General features: G+C 39.8%; 1 protein-coding gene across 1 annotated transcript in view; it reads left to right on the forward strand.

Annotated features, from left to right (window-relative positions):
- Nucleotides 1-13,985, forward strand: part of LOC107665541 (semaphorin-3D-like) — a 46,807-nt gene that overhangs the window by 27,430 nt on the left and 5,392 nt on the right. Inside the window, exons 6-17 of the mRNA XM_016456456.1 lie at nt 1,073-1,079; nt 1,205-1,333; nt 3,585-3,727; nt 6,909-7,023; nt 7,150-7,219; nt 7,456-7,600; nt 8,076-8,295; nt 8,730-8,818; nt 8,932-8,973; nt 9,923-10,080; nt 11,518-11,582; nt 11,760-11,896. Coding sequence (XP_016311942.1) covers nt 1,073-1,079; nt 1,205-1,333; nt 3,585-3,727; nt 6,909-7,023; nt 7,150-7,219; nt 7,456-7,600; nt 8,076-8,295; nt 8,730-8,818; nt 8,932-8,973; nt 9,923-10,080; nt 11,518-11,582; nt 11,760-11,896 — 1,320 coding nt within the window. The remainder of the gene's footprint in view (nt 1-1,072; nt 1,080-1,204; nt 1,334-3,584; nt 3,728-6,908; nt 7,024-7,149; nt 7,220-7,455; nt 7,601-8,075; nt 8,296-8,729; nt 8,819-8,931; nt 8,974-9,922; nt 10,081-11,517; nt 11,583-11,759; nt 11,897-13,985) is intronic.

The following is a 13,985-nucleotide window of genomic DNA, read 5'->3' on the forward strand; positions in this document are numbered from 1 at the left end:
GTATTTTTTTCTTTTATTCCATGGATTTTACCCATTTACCTCCACTTGTTCCCAGTGTTTTTCTGCAACCACTATGCGCGCACAGCTGCAAGTGACGTAACTGTGACGTCTACTCTAAATTGGTCTATAGAGAGGCTTGTGAATTCCATAGATGTTTTTATACATAATTGTTTATACATAACATCTTTTATTAGGTTGTGGACTTAAATGTATATTAAGGCATTCTCAAAGACTACTTTTTGTCAAGGTTTATATTTTTTGTTGTTTTAAATGTTGATTTGAAGTGTAGGTTTTTGCATTATTATTACTACATTCAAACCTGAACACAGAAAGCATTTTGTTACACAAAAGATTAAAATTCTATAAAAATGTAACAAAAATGAACAGGAATGCTTTATCAGAGCTTAATCCTTCTGGGACTGATCTGATTTTAACTTCTTATTTCAGTCTTCTGACTCATTTTGGCTATATGGTTATAGCCATACCAATTCATTTGAGTATGTATAATTCTGTATGTGTGTGTCTGTGAGTGTGTGTGAGTGGATGTATCTGTTTTACACTCTTGATGTTTTAGAGTGTAACCCCTTCTTTGCTGTCCACTTTTTTAAATTGATTTTATTTTGCATAGTTGCAGTGTTACAGTCACACCAGTTCATAGGTGTGTGTGTGTGTGTGGAGTTGGTGTGTTGATTTTGCACTCTGGATGTTTTAGAGTTTCACCCCTTCATTGCTGTGCAATTTTTTTTCTGCATTGTGTGGGATTTGTAGATTGTACACAAAAATTGTCTGTATTTTCGATTGTTTTCCCATTCATTTCCTATGGTCGGTCATTTTTGACCGAAGACCATGAGTGTGACTATTTTTTACGGCCACTTAGCTTTTTCAAATCATGCCCTCAATTTTTTTTGTGTTCACATACCAAGTGCCATAAAGGTCACCAAGTTTCGTACCATTCTGGTGAAGCTACGATTTAAAAAAATTCAAAATGTAAAATTCTCCAGTCAGAAGTGACCGAAGACTGCATAAGGATAAATTTTTTTTTTTGTAAATTCAATGAATCATTTTTTTTCAGTGCACGTGTGAGGAAAAGAGAACAAGAGAATGCTGATGCTGATGACTTGATGGTCAGCTGTAGTAAACGTGCCTACAGCCTGACTGACCACAGCTCTATGTTTACGCTGAGATGCTCCCTTTTTGTTTTCAGATCAGTATCTCTATGCTGGCACGGCGTCTGATTTCCTGGGCAAGGACAGCACGTTTAGCCGCTCTCTCGGGCCGCCCCCAGACCAGCAGTACATTCGCACAGACATCTCTGAGGACTACTGGATAAATGGTCAGTGCTCCCCACCAGTCCACTTCAATACACTCATACCAGCACTCAGTGAATAGGGCCTTTCGCACCGCAGGAACCTTTTCATAGTACCAGAACTAATTGTGGAACTACCCACTTTTTGGCGTTTTCGCACCGCTGGAACTGGGTGCGATTTTAGTACCGGACTGCCTTTTTCGAGAACCAAATTAGCTCCTACTCCGGAGCAGGGTCTAGTTTTTCTTTGTTTTCGTTGTTGAACGCCGCGCACAAATGACGTCGCTGTCGACCGGTTCCTAGTACACACTGTCGGTGCGAATGCAACCCTTTAAATGGTACTGGGAAATAGTTCGCGCAAAATCGTCCCAGTACTTTAGTACTGTACATTTAGTTCTGGAACTAAAGCGGTGCGAAAGGCCCTAATGACATACAACCTGTTTAGTTTAGTTTCTAGGTTTAATTTATTGTCCTTGAAAAGTTCTGAATGAGGGAGTTTAATGAGGGAATTTTGCAGTGATGGTTTACATGTTGCATTTTTGTTTTTGAAAGAAATCAATTATGCTCACTAAGGCTGCATTTATTTGATCAAAGCATACAGTAAAAACATCAATATTCTTTTAATAGTATTACAATTTAAAATAACTGTTTTCTATTTTGATGTTTTTTTTTAATTTAGTTTATTCCTGTCATGCAAAGCTACATTTTCAGCACATATTACTCCAGTCTTCAATGTCACATAATTCTAGAATTTTATTATACTAATTTGGTGATTTAAAAAAGCCTTTCCTATCATAATCAGTGTTGAAAACAGTTGTGCTGCTTAATATTTGTTCAGGATTCTTTTATGAAAGATAGAAAAAAAAAACATTTAGCATTTATTGGAAATAGAAATCTTTTGCTTTTCGTAGAATTAATGCATCCTCTCTGAAAAAAAAGTATTAATTTCTTTCCACAAAAAAGAAGTCTTACTTACCCTAAACTTTTGTGTACCCTAAACGGTAGTGTATATAAAAACGTCTCAGGTTACTTATGTAACCATGGTTCCCTGAGTAGGGAACGAGACACTGTTGCCTCAGCAAGAGGAAATATCCTGGTGATCGGGAAACCCCTCAGGGCGACCTAGATATGGTAGACCAGTCAGGGTAGCATGAAAGCGTAACCCCAGCCCGGACGTCCAGGAAATTTTTGCAGTGACGCGCCGGGTTTTTTCAATGTATGCTTCAGACACGGGTTACGACGAGGCGTTCCCCCATAACGACCCCTAGAGGACGCAGTTCGAAGTTCCCATGAAAGGGAACAGCATTTGGCCACACACATAAGCTCACACTCATGCTAACACACATACAAAACATAAGTGACAGAATGGGAAAAACCAAAACCACAGAAAATAGCAAAGGCACAGTCATTAATACACTGATACCACAAACTGATTTATTCTCACAAGTCTGTGGAAAAGTTATTACGGCATTAAAATGTGCCACATTTGAGGCGTTGCCTGTGTGTCTAGGATTTATAACTCATATGATTAGGAGAAAAGATCCTTAAATCATAAAAATTGATGAGTCAAATCACCCAGCATAGAAAATAAAAATTATGGTCAGGTGTGTGAGAGTTGCCAGAGTGTGCAAAATTGCATTTGCTGTTATTAACTCAACCTGAGGTTTTTAGATATATCCATAAATGTGTCAAATAGCTCATAAATATTATCTTTGGACTTCCACCTCTTAAATATCTTGAAAAACTAAATGTGATACAGTATATCTTCTGCTTGGACTTGAATAACTTGAATAACTCTGAGAGTAGTAACAATCCAATCCTTTATACCAACTGCTGGCATTTTCATCTCCTCTTCTCCCCTCTCTATTTGAGTCTGAGTCATTTGCAGAGAGTCCAGTATAATACAGTCTTTGTCTAGTCATTGAGTTAATGACTGTCTTTCTTCCACCTTTGGTTTCCTCCTCAATGTTAGAGCTCTTCTAGTGACTGATGCAATTTAATGGAGTTTAAATCCACACAGTCTATTTTCCAAATCCTAAACACCCATTAACAGTCTGCCGTGAGTCTAAAAGGAAATGCCTAGCATTTACACTAAACAGTAGGAAACAGTTTTGTCTTTATACTCTGTCAAACACACAAACAGTGAGTCTTAGCTCTTTTAATAGGCCTCTACATTTTCTTGTGAGTCTTATAAAGTAATAGGTGGATTGGCATGACAGAAATAAATGACCAATTGACCATAATAAAGCTGACCAGCTTTTCTCTTTTGTCCCCACAGAGGGCAAGTTTATTTCCGCCCATCCCATCGCGGACACCTACAATCCTGACGATGACAAGATTTACTTCTTTTTCCGCGAGGCGTCCCGTGATGGGAGCACTACGGACAAGAGCGTGCTGTCTCGTGTCGCCCGGATCTGCCGGGTAAGACCTGTCCTCACACTGCCTGATCAGAGAGGAACTCACCTCATCTCTCTGATCCTTCCTTAGCACATAAGATTAAACGTGCTTCCCCTGGGAGGGGAGGCTTCCTGGTACGTTGCCCTTGATTTGATCTGCTGAAAGTGCACCAAACCACTGTTGTCAGGCGGGGTAAATCATAGCAGAGGTCTGGCCTTTTAATTGCTGCCCAAGTCGTTGTTCATGATGACAGTGGAAGTCCCTTGCGTAGCGAAATAAGTGTGCTAAGTGACTCCATGTTAACACATTGTGTTTTGCCCATCCCTTAACAACAGTTCACTATGAAGGCTGGGGGCATTACATAAAAACCATCCATAAATAAGATTTGAATTCATCTGAAGTCAAGATAAACTATGGGGAACAACAGTTCAAGCATCACACTGACCGCAAATGCATCATTTTTACATCCATGAAGAACACTGTGGGAAATGAACTCTATTCACAAGGTCACTCCCTAAAGAAAGTGAGTAAATGATTCCCTTCACAAAGGTCTCTTCCACAAGGCTGTCATCAAAGCACACAGAAGATGAAAGTAATTTTGCCGTTTGCGATCCTGGGTGGCGATTACTCATAAGAAAAACCTTCAGTTTAATTTAATATTATTAGCTACATTTAATCTTGTTTTGAACTTTTAAAACCCTCAACATGTACACATGGATAATCAATGCAATAAACAAATGGCATGCGTTTTAAACAAAAACATATGAAAAGAGAGCTGTAGATTTTCTTTTTCTGGTTTTTAATTTATGAAGAAACTAATAGTCTGACTATACACATTATACTGCTTATTAAATTCTGTTTTGAGTTAAAATTATTGTATTATGTGAGAAGAAAGAAACCACATATTAATATGACCATGAGTGAGACAGCTGTAGATTTTCTTTTTCTGGTTTTTAATTTATGAAGAAACTAATGAATAGTCTGACTATACACATTATACTGCTTATTAAATTCTGTTTTGAGTTAAAATTATTGTATTATGTGAGAAGAAAGAAACCACATATTAATATGACCATGAGTGATACAAGAGACATAAAACCAGAACTGATACATGTACACTACCATTCAAATTGTAGCGGTATTTAGCCATAAATTATTGGGTTCAGGCGCCGGGGTAAAAACCACCACAATTATTAATTCCGTTTACGATGTGCAAATAAAGAAACTTGCACTATAGATAGAATATCAAATCAAGGAACAACCAGGCAATAAGTTGTAAGTCATATCTATTCTAGAGCCTGACCGATATATCGTTTTGCCGATATTATCGGCCGATATGAGCCTGTCGCCGATATATCGGTATCGGCGAATATGCCGCCGATATGAAAATTTTTTTTACAGAACATATAATGCAGATAAAATGCTTGAAATGGTGTAATTACTTAGTTTGTCCAGCAGAGCGCGCTCCATTGTTTGCTACTGGCGACCTGGATGAAACGTTTTAAAGCTTAAGTCTATGGAAAACCATTGAAACTTTGAATGGCCATATCTCCGTAACGGCGCGGCGAATCTGCACCAAATTGGGGGGAATCCCTTCAGCTCAAGGAACCCTCTCGAACGCGAATCGAGTGTACGTTTCGAGGCCCTCTTTCGAATGAGACCACCTCCGCGTGGAAGCCCCCGGGGTTCGGGAGTTACGGGTGGTTAAATTCGTGGTCCGGCGCCGACCGATCTAGCGATCCCGGGGGGCTACCGACCATTTGAGTGATCATTGCAAAAAATGTGTTTATGTATATATATTCTGGTTATGTATATACTGTATTCTATATATAGTACCAGTCAAATGTTTGGACACACGAATGGGAAAGTGTCCAAACTTCCTATAATATACACAAAGAATATCGGCCGATATATCGGCCTTTTTTTACTCCCTAATATCGGTATCGGCCCCAAAAAACCCATATCGGTCGGGCTCTAATCTATTCAACTTAATTTCAGTTTAGTTTGGGGTCAGTAAGATTTTATTTTACTGATGACACTGATGACTGGAGTAATGGCTGAAGAAAATTCAGCTTTGCATCACAGAAATGTATTAAATGTAACAATATATTAAAATAGAAAAGTGTTTAAATTGTAATAAGATTTCACAATGTTACTGTATTACTGTATTTTCCATCAAATAAATGCAACCTGATGAACATAAGAGAGTTCTCTCAGAAACAGTAAAAAGTCTTTCTGACCCCAGACTTTTAAATGATTAATATAGAAATTATACAGTTTATACTGTATGTTGAAAACAGTTATTGATATGCAAAAATATTTCAATGCAGAATGCTGCATTTGACCAATCAGAATCAAATATTGAATAAAGCTCCGTAGTCATTTTAAGTAATTGTCCATGCAAGTCACCTCTCAGCCTGCAATTATAAAAAGTCAATGATTTAAAGCAGTTTCCTTAATGCTGTAGGCTCATCCTCCCGGACTGTATGCTATAAAAATTCCAAGCTCTATTGCAAAATTCTTGGTCTGAAGCGAGTGGGTTTTTATAGCTTTAGGAGTGAGCTGTAAAGCTATCCGAGGCCAGATTCCTCACTGGATAACTGGCCTAACACTAGAGAGGGCATCTTTGAAGATTAAAGAATTTGGATAACACCACTCCTAAACCTCTTTTAGGTCTTTCCCCCCCCGTTTTCTCAACTGTGTGTTTTTCAACAAGGATAATGTCAGAGGAGGAATATGTTTGCTGCTCTAAGTGGGTGTAGGTGAAATCATTGCAATCCTTTGATTAAACCCTTCTGGATATAACGAGGAGATTCATTTAAGTGTTCTCAGCATGTCTTCTCGTTCTAATACCTCTCAGTGCTCTATTGTGCACCTAAAGACATAAACCTGCACTTGGATAATTCACAGAGAGGGTCGTTATATTCCCATTATAAACTCCCTCACTCGCTCTTCTCAATTTCTTGAACTCTCTTTCTTTGTCTCTCTTGTGTGCGAGTTTGTGTACCTCTGAAGTCTGTGTAGAACTGAGAGGTTTGTGATTTTTTGTAGTTCCATGCTTAATTAGATAAGCTGCTCTAATCAGAAGCAAATGCTGGTTTTTCACTCTTATTATAAAGACTATAAATTGTAGGATTTAAATGATAAACATGCTTTCAGCACGACAGAATTAAGAGACCCTCTATGCTTTTGTGTTTGCATACAGAATGACGTTGGAGGTTTGAGAAGTCTTACCAACAAGTGGACGACATTCCTCAAAGCAAGACTTGTGTGCTCCATTCCTGGACCGGATGGAGTGGACACGCACTTTGATGAGCTCCGTGAGTGATATGTTTTCTGTTCCTGCTCCCTCTCACAAAAACATATTTCAGTTTTATTATACTTCTTAGCATTTAAAAAGATGTTTATTGTGATTTTTTTATTAATTTTGTGTGTGTGTGTTACAGAGGACATCTTTCTCCTCCCTAGCAGAGATGAAAGAAATCCAATGGTGTACGGAGTGTTCGCCACCACCAGGTGAGACACAGCTCCTACAGTGAGCATGTCAATATTTTTCATTGCTTTTGGTCTGAGTACCATAGCTTGAAATCCATTGTGAAATGTTGGTTTGGTATAAAATGATTTTAAATATATTTTATAGATGAATATAGCAATTAAAAACATGGTTATTTGTATATTTGCCCATTTGTAATGCCCTTTCTTTTACTGTGGTATTCATGTTGTTTTGTTTTCAACATATTTTTTGGGGTCAGTTCTATCTTTAGAGGATCAGCGGTATGTGTCTACAACATGGAAGACATCCGTGCTGTGTTTAATGGACTGTATGCTCATAAAGAGGGACCGGACCATCGCTGGGTGGAATATGAAGGCAGAATCCCCTACCCAAGACCAGGCACTGTTAGTAACACTCTATCAGGGCTGTTTTTCGTCTTGACTTTTTTGTCACTGATACTTTGAGTGAGGAGTTTTATACATTACCACTAGAGGGAGACATAACTCTATATATGCCTAACACTTTACATACAGTGATTCAAAATACTGTTTGCACCAGGGGTGTCCAAACCTGCTCCTGAAAGACGACTGTCCTGCAGAGTTTAGCTCCAACCCTAATTAAACACACCTGAACCAGCTAGTAAAGGTCATCAGACTCACCAAAAACTCCCAGGCATTGTGTGTTGGAGCTAAACTCTGAAGGACGCTGGCCCTACTGGAGCATGATTGGATGTTCCTGGTTTACACAAATACATAATTTATTATAATGCCAAAGGCAGTTACATTACTTCATTTGAGTGCATATTTGTAATTACTTCCAGGATGTTTTACTGTTTTAATTTAAAAATGTATAACTGTAAATCATATCTTTCTTTCGCAGTGCCCCAGTCGGACATATGATCCTCATATAAAAACGACTAAAGACTTTCCAGATGAAGTCATTAGTTTTATACGGCTGCACCCGCTAATGTACCGCTCTGTGCACCCAATGACGGGCCGGCCAATTTTCACTCGTATCAATACAGAGTTGATTACTCAGATTGTAGTGGACCGAGTGGCAGCTGAGGATGGACAGTATGCTGTTATGTTCTTGGGCACAGGTAAAAAAGACAACACAAATGTTACTAGTGATATGTAACAATTAGATATAATGTTGCATTTTGCACTAATTAAGAAAATATGATGCATATTTTATTTTAGTATTTTAAAAAGCTTTAATGATCCAGTGAAGTGGCTACAAAGACAGCATTTTGCTTGTTAACTGTGGTGTCCAAAATGCAGTAAAGGTTTGATACACTTTAAACCCTGTACACTGAAAAAAATACTGGTGTAGAAACAATTTTCACTCAGAAATTGCTTGGAAATTTCACAAATAATTACTCATTGTAACAAACGGAATTAAACTTGAAGTTTAGAAGCAGAAAAATGTAAATAGTATTTTCTTGTAAAACTTACAAGAATGTTTTTCTTGTAAAACAACCAGCAGATGGCAGTACAGCTTAAGATACAAAAATGTGTGCGTGTGTGTCTACAGATATGGGATCAGTTTTGAAGGTTGTCAGCATCACTCAAGAAAACTGGTCCACAGAGGAGATCATCTTAGAGGAGCTTCAGGTGTTCAAGGTAAATGTTGCAAAGAGGATGAATGAACAACAACACGCTAATAAAAACAATAGACAAACACTAATAAACAAAAAGTTCACCTTCTAACAATATTGGTGTATTTATTTATCCAGAGTCCCTCGCCCATCCTCAACATGGAAATCTCCTCAAAGCAGGTAAGAACAGAAGTTCAAACTTGGTTCTAGTGAACTAAATATTTAGCTTGGGAAATAAAAAAAGAAAATTAATAATTTAATAAATTATTTCCTCAAGAATTGACTGACAGCGTTCACCAGCCAGCTGTTTTAGACATTCTACAGGACTGTTTGTTATATTTAAGAAAAACAAACTCAAGCCTCAGTCTCATAACAGATGTGTTATGGCCTCCATTGTTTGTACTGTTTTATCAGAGTCTCACAGATAAGTCTGTTTCTCCTGTTTTTTGGCTATTCCTTTCATTTTTTCCTTTACACTCCCATTTGTCCAATTATGTCTTATTATCTTTTGGAGTTCATGGTTAAGTTTGCGGTCACCCAAAAAGCTTTTGTCCTCTCTACTGCACAAAGATAGAACCTTATGGTTACATCAGCGGGCCACTTGACCAATTCTTTCCACAATTATAATTTTTTAAGGCCTTTTTCTTTTTAATAGCAGAGGATAATAGAGTACAGATAAGAAATCATATGGATAATACAGGGGTCGGATGGAAACTTTGTCTGATTATCTAATCAACATTTTACTTTTGCCTCTAATTCGCTGCAGTGAATATTACCACTTGAAATCATTAAATGGTTTCAAATAAGTTCCTGAACAGCATTTGCTTTTACAAGGCTGTTTTATGGGAAGCTCTGCTGTGACTGCCTGATTTTTTTCAGACTCATGCTGAGAGAAAAGCAATAGCACCACAACTTTTATTGTACATGTTGTTTGCTCATTTCTCTGAGTCACATGTACACATGCTTCTTTTTAGAGTTTGCTGGACCAAAAAGACAAATTATGCTGATTGATAACTCTGTTAGAGAGTTTAATCCAGTAAGCACTTTTTTTTTGTCATTGCACCTGGTTTAGTATTTATTTATGTGTGTGTGTGTGTGTGTGTGTGTGTGTGTGTGTTTGTGTGTGCAGCAGCAGATGTTTGTTGGAGGAAGCGACGGGTTGGTGCAGGTGTCCCTTCACAGGTGCCATATTTATGGGCAGGGCTGTGCAGAATGCTGCCTGGCTAGAGACCCCTACTGCGCTTGGGACGGCACCCAGTGCTCCAGATACATTCCAGCCTCCAAAAGGTAACACACACACACATGAACCGATAAAGACATTGTCCCAAAGAGTCGATGCAAAGCCTTGACATTGATTCACAGAGTCAGCACTTCTGTTTAACTGTTCTGTCTTCTTATCGGCACACACAAAAACACAAAGCCACATGTGTCCTACAATATCCCAGAGATGTGCACCGTGTGCAGTGCGGTGCTCTGAGGTTTTTGGGATAGCAGAAAGTTAAAAGAGAGAGAGGGTTTTGTGGTGCCCTCTTTCTGACCTACTTCACCAGGGTGAGTTGTTTCCTGGAGTTCAGCACAGAGAAGAAAATGATAAATATTTGATTTTTCCTGTGCCATAGGGTGTAGTGGGACTGGACTTGACTTCTTATCGGCACACACAAAAACGCAAAGCCACATGTGTCCTACAATATCCCAGAGATGTGCACCGTGTGCAGTGCGGTGCTCTGAGGTTTTTGGCATAGCAGAAAGTTAAAAGAGAGAGAGGGTTTTGTGGTGCCCTCTTTCTGACCTACTTCACCAGGGTGAGTTGTTTCCTGGAGTTCAGCACAGAGAAGAAAATGATAAATATTTGATTTTTCCTGTGCCATAGGGTGTAGTGGGACTGGACTTGACAGGCAAATTGATTAAAGTTGCTTTGTTGTTGAGATGATGTATGTGAGCTGCCAGAGAAATGTTCTTGCCCTTTCTCTCCCCGGCTCTCCAGTCCGCCACTGATGCAAGGAGGCCAGGTCAGTCCTGCAGAGAGAGCGAGCGAGAGATAGGGAGACACACAGAGAGAGGAATTTTTGTTTGTTTTGGAGATTATTTGGCTGTCAGATGGCTCTGTTTGAAATACGCTTTGTGGCTTCATTAAGATTCACTGAAGTTTGTTGTACTACAGAAAGAGCTAAGGGTATTTTTAGAAAAATCATGGTGGTACTGCTTTTGTGTTTAAAATGGAATAAAATACATAGCATGACTGTAGTCTTATTCTTTTCTTGTTCTGAAGATTAACCTTTAGATCAGCCAGTTTATATCTTTTGTTCTAATTGCTCTTGCTATTTTGGATTTATGATTGATTTATCTAGTAGTTCTCAACCTTTTTGGCTCCAAGACTCCATTGTCTACAACAATATTCATAGACCCCATGACCCACTTTTTCAGTTGTTTGTGATTTTCTCAATAAGGATTTAAAAAATATTTTTCACGCACAATTTCTACCCAATAAAATATTTTATAGCTTGGCATAACAAGAAGAATGCATATCCATTATACAAATTCTGTGTCTGAAAATGTTATACTGTTTGAATATTAATAAATGGATGCTGAACAATATTAAAAACTCAAGCTGTATTTGCCTTAATTTGATCAGCAGCTCTTTAAATATTGTTGTTGTTTAAGAAGTCTAAAATGTAATCAAAATGAATCTGAATCTAAAAAAGGCTTTTTTACTTGTGCTTACAGGAGGGCCAGAAGGCAGGATATCAAACATGGAGACCCATCCAGCCATTGCTGGGACACAGAGGATGGTAAGGAGGCATATGTGTGTGTGCACATATGGAGCATAAAAGCACTAAAAGCTCTGTTTTATTTTAAGATGCTGCATTGTCCTGTGGGGCTCACCTAATGGATCTCAACACTATCCCAAAAAATACCTTTACTGTCTTTCTGATATGCTGATCACTCTCTCTCTCTATCTTTGGCAGTGTTAGGGAGGAATGTCGAGGAGAAGGTGTTGTATGGAGTAGAGAGTAACTCCTCTTTTCTTGAGTGCGTTTCAAAATCCCAGCAGGCCTTGATTCGCTGGTTCATACTGAAGCCAGGAGCGGACCAACGTCAAGAGGTAAAATCAACATACATCTGTCTCAGTCTGTGCCTTTGTGTGTTTGTGTGTATTATTCACACACTTTCCTAGCTCTCTCTCTCTTTCTTTTTTTGATCAGTTAGTAAGTAGTTAGTTACACTCCATAGTAAATATTTAATAAGTATTTATTATTTATATATTTCAGTATTTTACTTTAGATCGGATGCAAAGAATAAAATTATCAAGGCCATAGAACCTGACGAAAGTGAGGGGCGTGGACCATCCTGCTGCGTTGCAGATGTCCTGCATAGACACACCTGCTAAGAAGGCCTTGGAGGCCGCCATACCTCGGGTCGAGTGAGCCTTGACACCTAATGGTGAGGGGAGATCAGAGGACTCATAGGCAGTAGTAAGGAAGCTACGAGCTGTGCCCCCTCGGGCCACACCCATAACTTCCACAGCTCCGGGCGGGGGGTGGAATATCGTGCCCTCCGCCTGTGAGAGGAGGTTCCTCCTGACGGGGATCTCCCATGGAGAGCCGTCGAGAAGGGCAATCATGTCCGAGAACCATACTCGGCCCGGCCAAAACGGGGCTACCAACAACAGACGGGCCCCGTCCTGGCGCACTCTCTCCAGAACTCCCGGGAGCAGAACGATCGGGGAAGCCTCCATTCCCCAGGCCTCGGCCCCTGCCTCGACAGGACGTCTAATCCCATATTCAAATACCCAGGAATATGCACTGCTCTCAGTGACAGGATTTTACCCTGGGACCACACAAGGATCTGGTGCGCCAGCTTGTACAAGGGGCGCGAACGCAGGCCTCCTTGGTGGTTGATATACAGCAGGCCAAAAGGTATCACGTTGGACGCAGCTGCCATTAACCCCAATAGTTTCTGAAACTGCTTGACAGTGAGTGACTGGCCTTCTCTGACTCTCTTGACTACCGTGAGGATTGACTCGATCCGAGCAGGAGACAATCATGCCTGCATCGTGGTCGAATCCCACACCACGTCCAGATAGGTGGTCCTCTGTAATGGAGAAAGGACACTTTTCTTGGTGTTTAGTCTTAACCCCAAGTCCTTCAAGTGAGCTGTCGAACCGCCATCTGCTCCGATTGAGCTAAAATCAACCAATCGTCGATATAATTTAGTATGTGGATGCCCTGGAGTCGCAGTGGAGCCAGAGCGGCATCCACACACTTCGTAAAGGTGCGGGGTGAGAGTGCTAGGCCGAAAGGAAGAACTCGGTATTGGTAAGCTTCGCCCCTGAAAGCAAACCTCAGGAACTTCATGTGAGTGGGAAGGATGGAGACATGAAAGTACGCGTCCTGTAGATCTATCGTAACAAACCAGTCCTCGGATCTGATCTGAGACACAACTTGCTTGATGGTGAGCATTCTGAACTTCAGTTTCATGACTGAGCTATGTTTTATTTTCTCTGTGGCCTTGGAAATTGTGCTTATATCTTTCTTTTATGACGGACAACACCAAATAGGACTCACAATAGAGATTATGACTGACACACACAGAGCGCTTCGCTGAATGACAGAAAGCTGACGCCGGTTCCACCTCACGTGCTTTTATAGCTTCCTGGTCGCTACGTCACCCGCCTATGACGTCTCGCCCTTCCATTGGACTGATTACACATGTGATTCAGAGCGTGGTCACGCTGGGGGCGTTCCCTTAGTTTTCTTCGGACACAGCTCGAGTTCCTGAAGGGGAACTGGAACAGTTCTATTGGTAATTGTGAAAATGGCCTGAGGCTTAGAAACTGAGGGAACACAAACAGAGATACAGAACACAGCAGTGCTGTCAAGAAGTGACCTTCACTTGTGGATTCATCTCTCTTATTCAATGTTTTACACCTACGCATTTAATCTCATCTCATCTTCACTGCTGTTGATTGGGAGTCACCAGGGGTGAGAAGTAACGAATTACTCACGTTACAGTAATCAAGTAGTTTTTATCAGTAATTGTACTTTTTTGAGTAGTTTAAAAATTGTGTACTTTTACTTTTACATGAGTACATTTTAAGTGATGTATCGGTACTTTTACTCCGCTATTTTCCTCCGTTTGTGGTCGTTACATGCTTATTTTAATTTTATTTTTATCCATCAACGTGATTGGAC

This window comes from Sinocyclocheilus anshuiensis, unplaced genomic scaffold (genome assembly GCF_001515605.1).
Source record: "Sinocyclocheilus anshuiensis isolate Anshui unplaced genomic scaffold, SAMN03320099.WGS_v1.1 scaffold679, whole genome shotgun sequence".
NCBI lineage: Eukaryota > Metazoa > Chordata > Actinopteri > Cypriniformes > Cyprinidae > Sinocyclocheilus > Sinocyclocheilus anshuiensis.